Here is a 13553-nt window from a genome sequence, read left to right as displayed (position 1 = left end):
AAAATTTCTGTGATGACTTAGGGATATATCTAGACTTGGACAGTGGTGCCAGAAGTTGGCTTCTGTCCTGTAAATGCCTGTGGACATCGATACTTTACACGTAGGACATTTGAATTTTATGGCAGGGGTTAGCAAAATTCAACTTTTTGTCTGCGACCCTTGCCCACAACCTGTTTTTGTAAATAAAGTACTACTGGAACATGGCCATGTCCATTCATTTTGTCCATGGCTGCTCTTGATGTACAAAAGCAATGCTGAGAGTTGTGACCACAAACTGAATGATTCTCAAAGCCTAAAATATTTATATTACTTTTATTTAAAATATTTATTAAAGTAAAATATCTGGCTCTTTATAAAAATAAGTTTGCTAATCTCTAGCTTATGGTTCAAAGGATAGGAGAGAATCCAGGGGACCAACAGTTTCAGTTCTGAAAAATGGAGAAGAGGAAATTTCCTTCTGTTTTGGTTTTAGGTAATCCTATAATTTGAACCCAAAGGGCAACAGACTTGCAACTATTAAAAGAAAAAATAATCTCTCTAAACTCTTGCAGCTGCAAAGTTAGCTACACACTTTCTTTAACACACGGGAACAGTGGGTCCCAAATTTTGCTGTACATTGAAATCACCTGGCAATCTCTTTAAAAAATAAGTAATGCCTGGTTCCCACCTCCACACATTATGACTTAACTGGTATAGGTAGCAACATGGGCAGGGAGACTTAAAAAGTCTATCTAGATAAGCCCTAGCCAGGTGGCTCAGTTGGCTTGAACATCGGACGTCCTGTACACCAAAAGGTTGTGGGTTCCATTCCCAGTCAGGGTACATAGCTGGGTTGCGGGTGCAATCCTTGGTCGGGGCAACCAAGAGATGTTTCTCTCTCTACCTACCCCCTTCCTCTCTCTCTAAAACGAACAAATATATCCTCAGGTGAGGATTAAATAAAATTTCTCTAGATGATTCTAACGTGCAGCAAAATTTGGGAAAACTGACCTGCTATACCAGCAGATCAGGTTGTAGTGCTGGAGTTACATAGCTGGCTCCAAAGTAGCTGCAAGTGCTTTCTGCTACTGCATATTAGCTACTCTTCTTACCACGGGGTTATAACTAAGGTGCCAGACTTCTTAGTAGTAACTGTGAGTAATATAAACTGCTCTGAGACCTAACCTAGGTAAGAAATAAGAATAACATCTACAGCAAAAGAAGTACCTGTGATTTAATGGGCAAAGTACTAAACTTGGAGAAAGAAGTTCAAGTCCCAGCTCTGTCCTTCATCAGCTATATTACCCTAGCCAAGTGACTTATCTCAAACTTTTTACTTATCAGAAGAACAAAAATGTTAGTTTTTAAAAATCATATTTCAAAAAATATATTTTTATGAATTATAAGCTGAACAGAAATGTTTTATGTATTTATGAATTATAAGCTAAACCAAAATGTTTTATAGTTCTGGCTCGTACACTGTAGATTCTTTAAGTATCTGATTTAAAACAAGACTGCTACTGTATCACCAAGCACCATAGAATATGAACTGTTCAGACCATATTTAGAAAACAGTGACACTGTAGGCTCCAGATAATGAACAAAATCAAATAAATTCTGTTATCAAACAATCTGAGGAAACATATTCTTACTCTTTTCTCTGCTGATCAATCCAGAATTTACAGCTCTTCCTGACAAAGTCACAGCCCATTCCTCGGCCCCAGTCTAACTTCTCAGCCATGCTGTAATTAGCTTTATACCAGCTGTGGAAATAATTCAAATGAAGCACTTTTTATTATCATCAATTAAAAGGAGTTCCAGCATACCCATGACAGATCTCAACAGTGAGAAAACCAGGATCTCAAACAGGACTTTGGTGACCATTGCCACAGACAAGTGTTACTGAGAAAGCCCTTGCTGCACAGGATTACTGGAGCAGGGACTGGGAAACTTGGGTCTTACGGTGAGGTTATTCACAGTTGGAAAAAACATGTTTCCATTGTAATCTCCAAAAATAACGTAAGTCACAGAGCAGAAACTGGTTAAGGTGGGAGACAAAGGGAATAAGGCACAAAGACACAAAATAGAATGAGAGAAAAAAAAGAACAGAGTAAATTGAGAAATAAACAGTGGAATTATTAGCTGGCTAGCCTTGACCTAATCTGATTCAGCTGACCCTAGCTCCTTGCTCCTCTGGCCTTGAATTTGTGCTGTTTTATCAATACAGGTCCTACTTGTGATTAAACAACACACTGTTATAAGACAAATGAATAAAATGTGTAACACTTTTTAAATGTTCTCATTTCAGAAAAAAACTAATTGATTCAGTTTCCTGGCAAATTTAACCACAAGCTTACTTCTTACTTTTATTAGTTTTTCTTCTTTAAATTATGTTTTATTTATCAATTATAGTTGACATACAATATAATATTAGTTTGGGACATATACCCCAGTAATTAGACATTATATAACTTACTAGGTGATCATTGCTGATAAATCTTACCCATCTGACACCTTACAGTTATTAGAATATTATTGACTATATTCCCTATGCTGTACTTTACATCTCAAGACTATTCTGTAATAACCAATTTGAATTTCTTAATCCCTTCACCGTTTTTACCCACTCCCTCTACATCCCTCCCATCTGGCAACCTTCAAAATGTTCTCTGTATCTATTATTCTGTTCCTGTCTGCTTGTTTGTTTGTTTTAGATTCAATTGTTGATAGACATGTATTTATTGCCATTTTAATGTTCATAATTTAAAATCTTTTTTTTCCTTCTTAGAAAAGACCCTTTAACATTTCATGTAATACTGGTTTGGCGAGAATGACCAAAAGTTCATTTAGCTTTTTCTTGTCTGGGAAGCTCTTTATGTCTTTGTATTCAATTCTAAATAATAGCTTCGCCGAGTAGAGAAATCTTGGTTGTAGGTCCTTGCTTTTCATCATTTTAAATATTTTTGCCACTCCTTTGGCCAGCAAAGTTTGGTGAGAAATCAGCTGACAGTCTTATGGGAGCTCCCTGGTACATAACTGCTTTTCTCTTGCTGCCTTTAAGATTCCCTCTTTGTCTTTAACTTTGACATTTTAATTATGTGGTCTTGGTGTGGGCCTCCTTGCTTTCATCTTGGTTGGGACTATCTGTACTTCCTGAACTTGTATGTCTATTTCATTCACCAGATTAGGGAAGGTTTCTGTCATTATTTCCCCAAATAGGTTTTCAATTTCTTGCTCTCTCTCTTCTTCTTTCAGCATCCCCATGACGCAAATGTTGGTATGCTTGAAGTTGTTCCACAGGCCCCTTACATTTATCTTCATTTTTTAGATTACTTTTGCTGTTCCGATTGGGTGGTTTTTGCTTCCTTATATTCCAAATCACTGATTTGATTTTCAGCTTTATTTACTCTACTGTTGATTTCCTATAAATTATTCTTCTTTTTGGTTAGTGCTTCCTTCATTTCTGACTGGTTCTCTTTTAAAGTTTCTATGTACTTTTTCACGCTGATGAATTTCTCACTGAGTTCCTTAAGTTTTTACTAAGTTACTTCAACATCCTTACACCCGCTGTTTATACTCTGTACCTAATAGTTTGCTTGCCTCCATTTCATTCTGTTTCTTTCCTGGAAGTTTCTCCTGTTCTTTCATTTGTCTCTGCATTTTGGCTGTTTCCTGATGTTTATTTCTACGTATTAGGTAGAACTGCTATGTCTCCTGGATTTGGCAGAGTGGCCTTGGTCCAGTAATGCAAGCTCCCCAGTTTTCTGAGCCAGGAACTCCAGGTCCACTCCCTGGCCAATCAGCTGTGAGGACTTGCTGCAACTGCAGCAGTGGAGCTGCTGTGAAGGAGTTGACTCCATAAAGCAGGACTTGCCGCAGTGGAGCTTTGGCATTCATTGAGATTTCCCCTTGAGTATGTTGCTCATAAAGGTGGTAGGGTTGTGGTCTGGTGAGCTGTGAAGCTGTCCACCAGGTGCACTGACTCTGCGGCCTCCCATGAGGTGTGAGGTCAGCCACTATGTGCCCTGCCTGGGGCCATCTGGCCAGAGCTATAGAGCAATTTACAGACAGCTGATACTTACACTGGGTTTAGAGGTGCTCGGAAGAGGCCAATCTGTGAACCAAGGCCAGATGCCATGACTGCTGAGATTAGGGCTACTTAGCAAGAGGTTTGGGGTATACAGAGTCCAGATGCTGCTTGTTGGAGAGATTTTAGGAAGGTCCAAAGCATGAGGCAAAAGAGGCCATCTGTATGGAAAAGCTACTGGAAATGACTTGGGTGGGCCTGCACCTGAGTGGGGTTTTGTCTCAGGAAATCACTAGGGCGGGTCAAACAATGTTGGCCACTTTGATGAAGACTCAGATATGGTGTCTATCCGCTGGCTCTGTGTGGGAGGGGTCTCAGAAAACAAAGGGAGGACTTCTGGCCAAGATGGAGGCATAATGCCTCTTCGCACAACCAAAAGAAAGACAACAAATTTAAAAACAAAAAAATAACCAGAACTTCCAGAAAATCAAACTGTATGGAAGTCTGACAACAAAGCAGTTAAAGAAACATTCACCCAGACTGCTAGAAGGGGTGGAGATGGGCAGCCTGGGGTAGAGAGGACACTCAATAAGGTGAGACAACAGGGGAGTGAGACAGATTGGGAAACTCAGAGTTCCAGCATGGGGAAAGGAAGCCTCAAAACCTCTGACTGAAAAAACCCTGTGGCAGTTGCAGTGGCAGGAGATACTCCCAGCTTCACAGGTTCATTGGAGAGACCCACAGGGTCCTAGAAAGTACACAAACCCAACCCCCTGCTGGGAATCACCACCAAAAGGGCCCAATTTGCTTGTGGGTAGTGGGAGAAGTGAGTGAAAGCCCGCCGAGAGCTGAGCAAGCAGCATTGTTCCTTCTTGGACCCCTCCCCTACATACAGCACCACAACATAGCAAAGTGGGTTGCCCTTCCCTAGCAAATACCTAAGGCTCTGCCCCTTACTGCATAACAGGCACACTGAGCCAAAAAAAATATGGCCCAAATGAAAGAACAGATCAAAGTTCCAAAAATAGAACTAAGTGATGAAGAGATAGCCAACCTATCAGATGCAGAGTTCAAAACACTGGTAATCAGGATGCTCACAGAACTGGTCCAGTATGGTCAAAAAATAGAGGAAAAAGTGAAGACTATGAAAAGTCAAATAAAAAGAACATGTACAAGGAACAAACAATGAAGGGCAAAAAAGCAGGAATCAAATCAACGTTCTGGACCAGAAGGAACAAATAAACATTTAACCAGAACAGAATGAAGAAACAAGATTTCAAAAAAAAATGAGAAGCTTAGAAACCTGTGGGACAACTTTAAACCTTCCAACATCTGAAGCATAGAGGTGCCAGAAGGAGAAAAGGAATAGCAAGAAATTGAAAGCTTCTTCCAAAAAAACAATAAAAGAGAACTTCCCTAATCTGGCAAAGGAAATAGAATTCCAGAAAGTCCAGAAAGCTCAGAGAGTCCCAAAGAAGTTGGACCCAAGGAATCACACACCAAGGCATATCATAATTACATTACCCAAGATGAAAGATAAGGAGAGAATCTTAAAAGCAGCAAGAGAAAAGGAGACAGTTACCTACAAAGAAGTTCCAAAAAGACTATCAGCTGATTTTCAAAAGACACCTTGCAGGCAAGAAGGGGCTGGAAAGAAGTATTCCAACTCATGAAAGGCAAGGACCTACATCCAAGATCACGCTGTCCAGCAAAGCTATCATTTAGAATGGAAGGGGAGATAAAGTGAGTCCCAGATAAGGTCAAGTTAAAGGAGTTCATCATCACCAAGCCCTTAATCTATGAAATGTTAAAGGGACTTATTTAAGAAAAAGAAGATCAAAACTATGAACAGTAAAATGACAACAAACTCATAACTATCATCAACTGAACCTAAAAACAAAAACAAAAAGAAACTAAGCAAACAACTAGAACAGGAATGGAATCACAGAAATGGAGAGCACATGGAAGGTTATCAGCACGGAAGAGGAGGGGGAAGAATGGGTAAAAGGTACAGGGAATAAGAAGCATAAATGGTGGGTACAAAATAGACAGGGGGAGGTTAAGAATAATATGGGAAATGGAGAAACCAAAGATCTAATATGTACAGCCCATGGACATAAACTCAGGTGGTGGAATTCTGGTGGGAGATAGGGTACAGTGTGGAGGGGAATAAAGGGGAGAAAAAGAATGGGACAACTGTAATAGCATAATAAATAAAATATATTAAAAGAGAAAAATGCCTCTGCCAGCACTTTCGTCTGGCAGAAAGCTGCTGCCCTTCCCCCTGATCCTCCCTATTATCCTGATGTCAGACAATTCAGTTTCTCCCTGTGTGTCCCTGGTTCCTTTCATGCTACTGCCCAAGTGCTGGGAGCTCAGAGGGAGTGAGTCTGAGTAAGTCGGTGCTTGGGCCCTTTAAGAGGAACTGTCTGGAACTCCAGAAGCCTTCAAGCTCACTCAACCACAATCTCCACTGGATTTTATAGCCAGAAGTATGCGGACTTCTCTTCCTGACATTGAAACTGGAAGGCCCAGTGTGGGGCCAGGAACCCTGGTTTGGGCCAGGAATCTGTGCTCCTCACTGGGAATCTCCGCAGTTGAGATATCCCTCCCAATTTTAAAGTGCCAGGTGTGGGTGTGCGACCAGTCTGTTGCATGTCTTCGCCCCTCCTACCAGTCTCGATGTGGCTTATTCTTTAAATCCCTGGTTGTAGGACTTCCATTCAGCTAGATTTCAGGTAGTTCTGAATGATGTTTGTTTTTGTAGTTTAGTTGTAAATTTGATGTCTCTTCTTTATTTATTTATTTTTTTAAAAAATATTTTTATTTATTTATCTTTAGAGGGGAAGGGAAGGAGAGAGGGAGAGAAACATCAATGTATGGTTGCCTTTCCTGCATCCCCTGCTGGGAACTGGCCTGCAGGGAACTGGTCTGCAACCCAGGCATGTGCCCTGACTGGGAATAGAACCGCAATTGTCTGGTTCGCAGGCCTGCGCTCAATCCACTGAGCTACACCAGCCAGGGCTCTTCTTTATTTTTAATAACAATGTTAGCTTATAAAAGTTATAAAATTATATAAAATCGTTTCTTACCTGTTCATATCAAACCTTATCCCTTTCGCATTAACACGACACTAAATAAAAACACAGGCTCAAGTGGTAGGAGAATGACCAGAATCATACCCTCCACTCCAGCCATCTTCCCACAAAATCAAACAAAAGAAGCAAATGTGATGTAGGATCCTCCAAACTTCCTCTCCTTCCAAAGATCAGGGTTCTTTCACTGAGTGGGAAATCTAAACTAGTCTGGGAATTAAAGTTGGTTTTTTTAAATGCAACTTGAAGCTATATTCAATGGGATGAACATAAGTTAGCTGAGGAAGCAGGGTAGAGAGCGCATTAAAATAAAGTTTCTTAGTGGCATCAGTGGGTTGTGAAATCAATTTAGGTGGGTTTTAATCAACATTTCTCTCTTTAAAAATCAAGAGCACCAATAAAGAGGACTGCTTTGTATGTTGTAAGGGTAAACACTGTTTTATGAACCGTTGGTTCAGTTTTATGCACAGGGTGCAGCAAAAGTAGGTTTACAGTTGCTTGTATGGAAAATAATACAATTAAATAATAATATAATAAACTCTGTTTTGGGTACTCATGACTGTAAGCCTACTGTGTTGCCACCATTAAAGGCCAGACTGGTTCATGGTATTTGTGCAGATGGAAAAATATTCATGGAGCTGTTGGGATGTCTGGGATGCCTTTATTCATGGTGGGCGAGCCACGCATGCCGCAAGCTGTGTGACTGTCTGCACGTCTCATGTCATGGCCCCTGCTCCCCAGCGTGGCACCCATCGTGGCACCTGTCCCCCTGTGTGTCTCTCTTCATCATCATCACCAGCAGGGAGTCCCTACCTGTTTAAGTGCTAGCGGGGAACAAAGCAGAAAACTGCCAGAACATTATGTAACGTAACATAATTCTGTGCATGTGAGCCCACTTCATGTATGGGAACACTTTATTGGACCCAGTCTCAAGGCTACGAGAACACCGGTTATCAATCCCCTCCACGGCTATGGGAAGACTGCTTTCCTTAGTTACGCAGACACCTGGGTGAGGAAGCCTGCCTGCCTCCACTTACACTACACCTACTTCTGCCACACCCTGTATAATAGCTAATACTTAGTTGGTACTTACAATGTACCAAGCACTGTACTGGGGGTTTTATATATATTAACTCATTGAAACAACATAAAACTCAGTGAGGTGTGTCACTTTCATCCCTGTTTTACAGGTGAAAGAACTGAGGAAAAGATATAGCAAGTAAGCGGCAGAGCTAGAATCTGAATCTAAGGTTCTGGCCTCAATGTCTTTGGGCCTTTAAAAAATTGAGATATAATCACATATCCAAAACTTCACCCTTATAATGTATACAACTCGATGTTTTTAGTATATTCATAAGGTTGTACAACTATTACCACTATCTAACCTCACTACATTTTTATCATCCTCCAAAAATGACATACTCATCAGCAGGCACTCCCACTGGCAATCACTAATCTACTACCTGTCTCTATGAATTTGCCTATTCTGGATATATCATAGAATGGAAGGTGGTATTTCATGTCTGCTTCTTTCATTTAACATAATGATTTAAAGGTTGATACATGTTTGAAGTATTTATTAGTACTTCCAAATTTTTTTAAATCAATTTTATTTTCTAGAACAATTTCAGGTTCATAGCAAAACTGAAAGTACAGGGTTTTCATACATCCCCTGCCCCGCCAACATACATACCTTATTCCTCTGCCAACATACTGGAAGAGTGCTACATTTGTTATCACTCAATGAACCTATATTGACACATCCTTATCACCCAAAGCATTAGGGTTCACTCTCAGTATAAATTCTATGGGTTTGGGCAAATGTATCCACAATTACAGTATCATATAGAATAATTTCATTGCCCTTAAAATCCTGTGTTCTTCCTATTCCTCCCCTCCCCCCACCTAACCTTTTTATTGATCCACCGATCTTTTTATTGTCTCCATAGTTTTGCCTTTTCCAGAATGTTATACACTTGGAAACACAGTCTTTTAGGACTGGCTTCTTTTACTTAGTCACATGCATTTAATGTTTTTCCATGTCTTTTTATAGCTTGATAGGGCATTTCTTTTTATCTCTGAATAATATTACATAGATTAGATGTACTGCAGTTTAACCATTCACATACTGAAGGACAACTTGGTTGCTTCCAAGGTTTTGCAATTATGAACTATAAACATCCATGTATAAATTTTTTTGTGTGTGTAAACATAAGCTTTGAATTAATCTGATTAAGTATCAAAGAGCATCATTTGCTTGGTTGTTATGCTAAGAGTATATTTAGTTTTCTAAGAAACTGCCAACTGTCTTCCAAATCACTAAATCATATTGAATTCCCAGAGGCAATAAATGAAAAAATTCCTGGTGTCCCACACCCTTGGTAGCATTTGGTGCTGCCAGTATTATGGTTTTGGTCATTCTAATAGGTGTACAGTGGTATCTTGTTTCAATTTGCAATTCCCTGATGACATATGTGGAGGAACTTTTCATATGCTCATTTACATTTGCGTATTTTTTTGGTGAGGTCTTTCTGTTCGGATCTTTGGCCATTTATAGTAATGTCTTCTTAATTGTTTAGTTTTAAGAGGTCTTTGTATATTTTGAATAGTCCTTTACTAGAAAAGGCCTTTACAAATATTTTCTTCTACTTTGTAGCTTGTTTTCTCATTCTCTTGACTTCATTCCTTTTTATGGCTGAATAATATTCCATTGTAAAGATTTACCACATTTCTTTATCCATTAATCAGTTGATGGCCTTTTGGATGGTTTCTACTTTTTACTTGTATGAGTAATGCTGCTGTTAATCTTCACATACATATTTTTTGTGTGAACATGGTTTCAGTTCTCTTGGATATTATTATACCTTGGAGTAGAATTAGTGGATCATATGGTACATCTTAGTTTAACATTTTAGGAACTGCCAAACTGTTTTCCAAAGTGGCTGCACCATTTTACATTTCCACCAGCAATGTATGAGGGTTCTAATTTTCCCACATCCTCATCAACATTTGCTTTTGTCTGTCTCTTTCATTATAGCCATCCCAGTGGGTGTGAAATACCAATAGGATCCATCATTTTAATCGCTTTTCCATAAGGACTACTGATGCTGAGAAACATTTTATATGCTTATTGGCCATTTGTATATCTTTTCTGGAGAAAAGTTATTCAAATCCTTCACTCATTTTTAAATCAGCTTGTCTTTTTATTGTTGAGTTATAACAGTCCTTCAGATATTTTGGATACTAGACCCTTATCGGATGGATGATTTCCAAATATTTTCTCCCATCCTATGACTTGTATCTTTACCTTTTTCATTTGATGAATTTTTATTTTTTAACTTTGATTTTCATTGTACATTTTCCATTACCATTTAATGCCCTTATAACCCCTCCCACCCAGCAATCACCACACTATTGTCTATGTCCATGAGTCCTTTTTCCTTTTTGCTTAATCCCTCCACTCTCTAACCTCCCCCATCTGCTCTCCATCTATGAGTATGTCTCTATTTTGCTTCTTAGTTCAGTTAGTTTATTAGATTCCACAGATGAGTGAAATCATATGGCATTTGTCTTTCTCTGACTAGCTAATTTTTCTCAGCATAATGTTCTCCAGGTCCATCCACACTGTTGCAAAGGGTCAAATTTTCTTTTTTATGGCCAAGTAGAATTCCACTGTGTAAATGTCCCATAGTTGTTTAATCTACTCATCTATTGATGGACACTTGGGCTGCTTACATATCTTGGCAATTGTAAATAATGCTGCTAAATGAACATTGGGTGCTTATGTTCTTTCAAATTAGTGCTTTGGGTTCCTTCGGATATATTCTCACAAGTGGGATCGCTGGGTCAAAAGGCAGATCCATTTTTAATTTTTTGAGGTATCTCCATAGTGCTTTCCACAGTGACTGCACCAGTCTGCAGTCCCACCAGCAGTGCAAAAGCATTCCCCTTTCTCTACATCCTCACCAGCACTTGTTGTTTGCTGATTTATTGATGACAGCCATTCTGACAGGTGTGAGATGATATCTCACTGTGATTTCACTTTGCATTTCTCTGATGATTTGTGATATTGAGCATCTTTTCATACGTCTGTTTGCCATGTGTGTATCCTCTTTGGAGAAGTGTCTATTCAGGTCCTTTGCCCATTTTTAAATCGGGTTGTTTGTTCCTTTGGTGCTGAGTTTTGTAAGTTCTTTACAAATTTTGAATATTAACCTCTTATCAGATGTTTGATGAGTATGTTCTCCCAATCTATGGGTTGTCTTTCTACTTTGTGGATGATTTCCTTTTGTTTCCCTTGCCTGTGGAGATATATCTCATAAAATATTGCTACCAGCAATGTCTGAGATTTTGCTGCCTGTGTTTTCTTCTAGGATTTTTATGGTTTCAGATCTGACACTTAAGTCTTTGATCCATTTTGAATGTATTCTGTGCGGTAAAACAAGATGGTCTAGTTTCATTTTTCTGCACATATCTGTCCAATTTTCCCAACACCACTGATTGAATAAACCCTCTTTAGCCCACTGTGATGCGGACACTGGCCTGCGGTGTCCATGTCATTATGGATGAAATTAGACATTCACACGGACTACCAAGTCCTGTGGAGGAAAAGGGACAGCATGGCTTTTCTCTCAAGGGGAGCAAAAGCTGCAGCCCTTGCCGTGACCGGCCTTTATTTGGTTTCTCAGCACATTACAGGATGGTCCCCATTTACTATGCACAGGATGCTTTGGGTAGTTACCTTTTACAGAAAACAAAGGAGCCAATGCCGCTAATCACATCAATGAAGAGGGATATTTGCAAATGAAAAGGCAAAAGTGGTTGAACTGGTTACACTGGTCCTTAGAAGGTTTAGCATGGATTTTAGGAAGTTACTTTGCAGTAAAATGTTTGCTACAAATCGGGTGAGGGAGTTTTTAGCAAAAAGCAAGACTCAAAGTGGCCTAAGCACATTGCAGGACAGACTTCCCACAGGAGAACCTATCCATGGGCATGGGTCCTGGGCATCTCTGAGTGGGAGCTGGGCCCATGCCACGCAGAACAGTCTCCTACACCACTGTATGTATTTGCTTCCTCTGTTGAATACTAATTGACTATAAAGGTGTGGGTTTATTTCTCGGTTCTCTATTCTGTTCCACTGACCTATGTGTCTGTTTTTATGCCAGTACCAGGCTGTTTTGATTATTATAGCCTTACAGTATAGATTCATATTAGGTAGTGTGAGTCCTCAACACTACTTTGTTCTTCTTTCTCTAGGTTGTTGCTATGTAGGACCTTTTGTGGGTCCATTTAAATTTTTGAAATATTTAATTCTGTGAAATATGCCATAGGATTCTTTTTTAAAAGATTTTATTTATTCTTAGAGAGGGGAAAGGGAGGGAGAAAGAGAGGGAGAGAAACATCAATATGTGTTTGCCTCTTGTGTGCCCCATACTGGAAACCTGGCCCACAACCCAGGCATGTGCCCTGACTGGGAATCAAACCAGCGACCCTTTGCTTCACAGTCCAGTACTCAATCCACTAAGCCATGCCAGCCAGGGCTGTCATGGGATTCTTGATAGGAATTGCACTGAATCTATAGATTGCATTCTGTAGAATACACATTTTAATGATGCCAATTCTTCCTGTCCAGGAACATGGGATCTTCTTCAATTTCTTTCTTCAGTGTCTTATAATTTTCTGAGTACGGGTCTTTTATATCCTTGGTTAGCTTTATTCCTAGGTATTTTATTCTTTTTGAAGCAACTGTTAAACAGGATTGTTTTCTGAATTTCCATTTCTATTATTGTTATTAGCATGTAAAAATGCAACTGACTTTTGCATATTAATTTTGTATCCTATTACTTTGCTGAATTCAGTTATCACTTCTAGTAGTTTCTTCGTGGAATTTTTGCAGTTCTCTGTGTACAGTGTCATATTGTCTGCAAGTAAAGAGTTTAACTTCTTCCTTTCCAGTTTGGCTGCATTTTATTTCTTCTTTATGTCTGATTGCTGTGGCTATTACTTCCAGTAATATGTTAAATAAGAGAACTGAAAGCTGACTTGCTTGTCTTGTTCCCTATCTTTTAGTATTTGCCTGTTGAATCTGATCCAGGCAGTAGGTTTGTCATATATGGCTTTTATTATGTTTAGGTATGTGCTCTCTATTCCCACGTTGTTGAGAGTTTTTATTGTAAATGGGTGCTGGATTTTATCAAATGCTTTTTCTGCATCTATCAATATGATCATGTGGTTTTTATTCTTCAATTTTTTGTGTGTGGTGAATCATACTTACTGATTTGTGAATGTGGTAAAAGCCCTGCATTCTCGGAATAAATCCCGCTCGATTGTGGTATGTGGTCTTTCTGATGCATTGCTATATTTGGTTTGCTAATATTTTGCTAAGGATTTTAGCATCTATGTTCATCAAGGATATTGGTCAGCAATTTGCTTTCTTTGTAGTATCTTTACCT

The 13553-nt window shown here is 39.3% G+C and overlaps 1 protein-coding gene across 2 annotated transcripts in view; it reads right to left on the bottom strand.

Moving 5' to 3' along the window:
• The window catches only part of LMLN (leishmanolysin like peptidase), a 78036-nt gene that overhangs the window by 18824 nt on the left and 45659 nt on the right, over nt 1–13553 (bottom strand). For both annotated transcript variants that reach the window (XM_037131965.2, XM_053672931.1), the window contains exon 12: nt 1632–1742. In XM_037131965.2, the coding sequence (XP_036987860.2) occupies nt 1632–1742 (111 nt within the window). The remainder of the gene's footprint in view (nt 1–1631; nt 1743–13553) is intronic.

This window comes from Artibeus jamaicensis, unplaced genomic scaffold (genome assembly GCF_021234435.1).
Source record: "Artibeus jamaicensis isolate MK-2021 breed Jamaican fruit bat unplaced genomic scaffold, CSHL_Jam_final contig_793, whole genome shotgun sequence".
Classification (NCBI taxonomy): Eukaryota; Metazoa; Chordata; class Mammalia; order Chiroptera; family Phyllostomidae; genus Artibeus; species Artibeus jamaicensis.
This window is presented reverse-complemented; position numbering and strand designations above follow the sequence as displayed.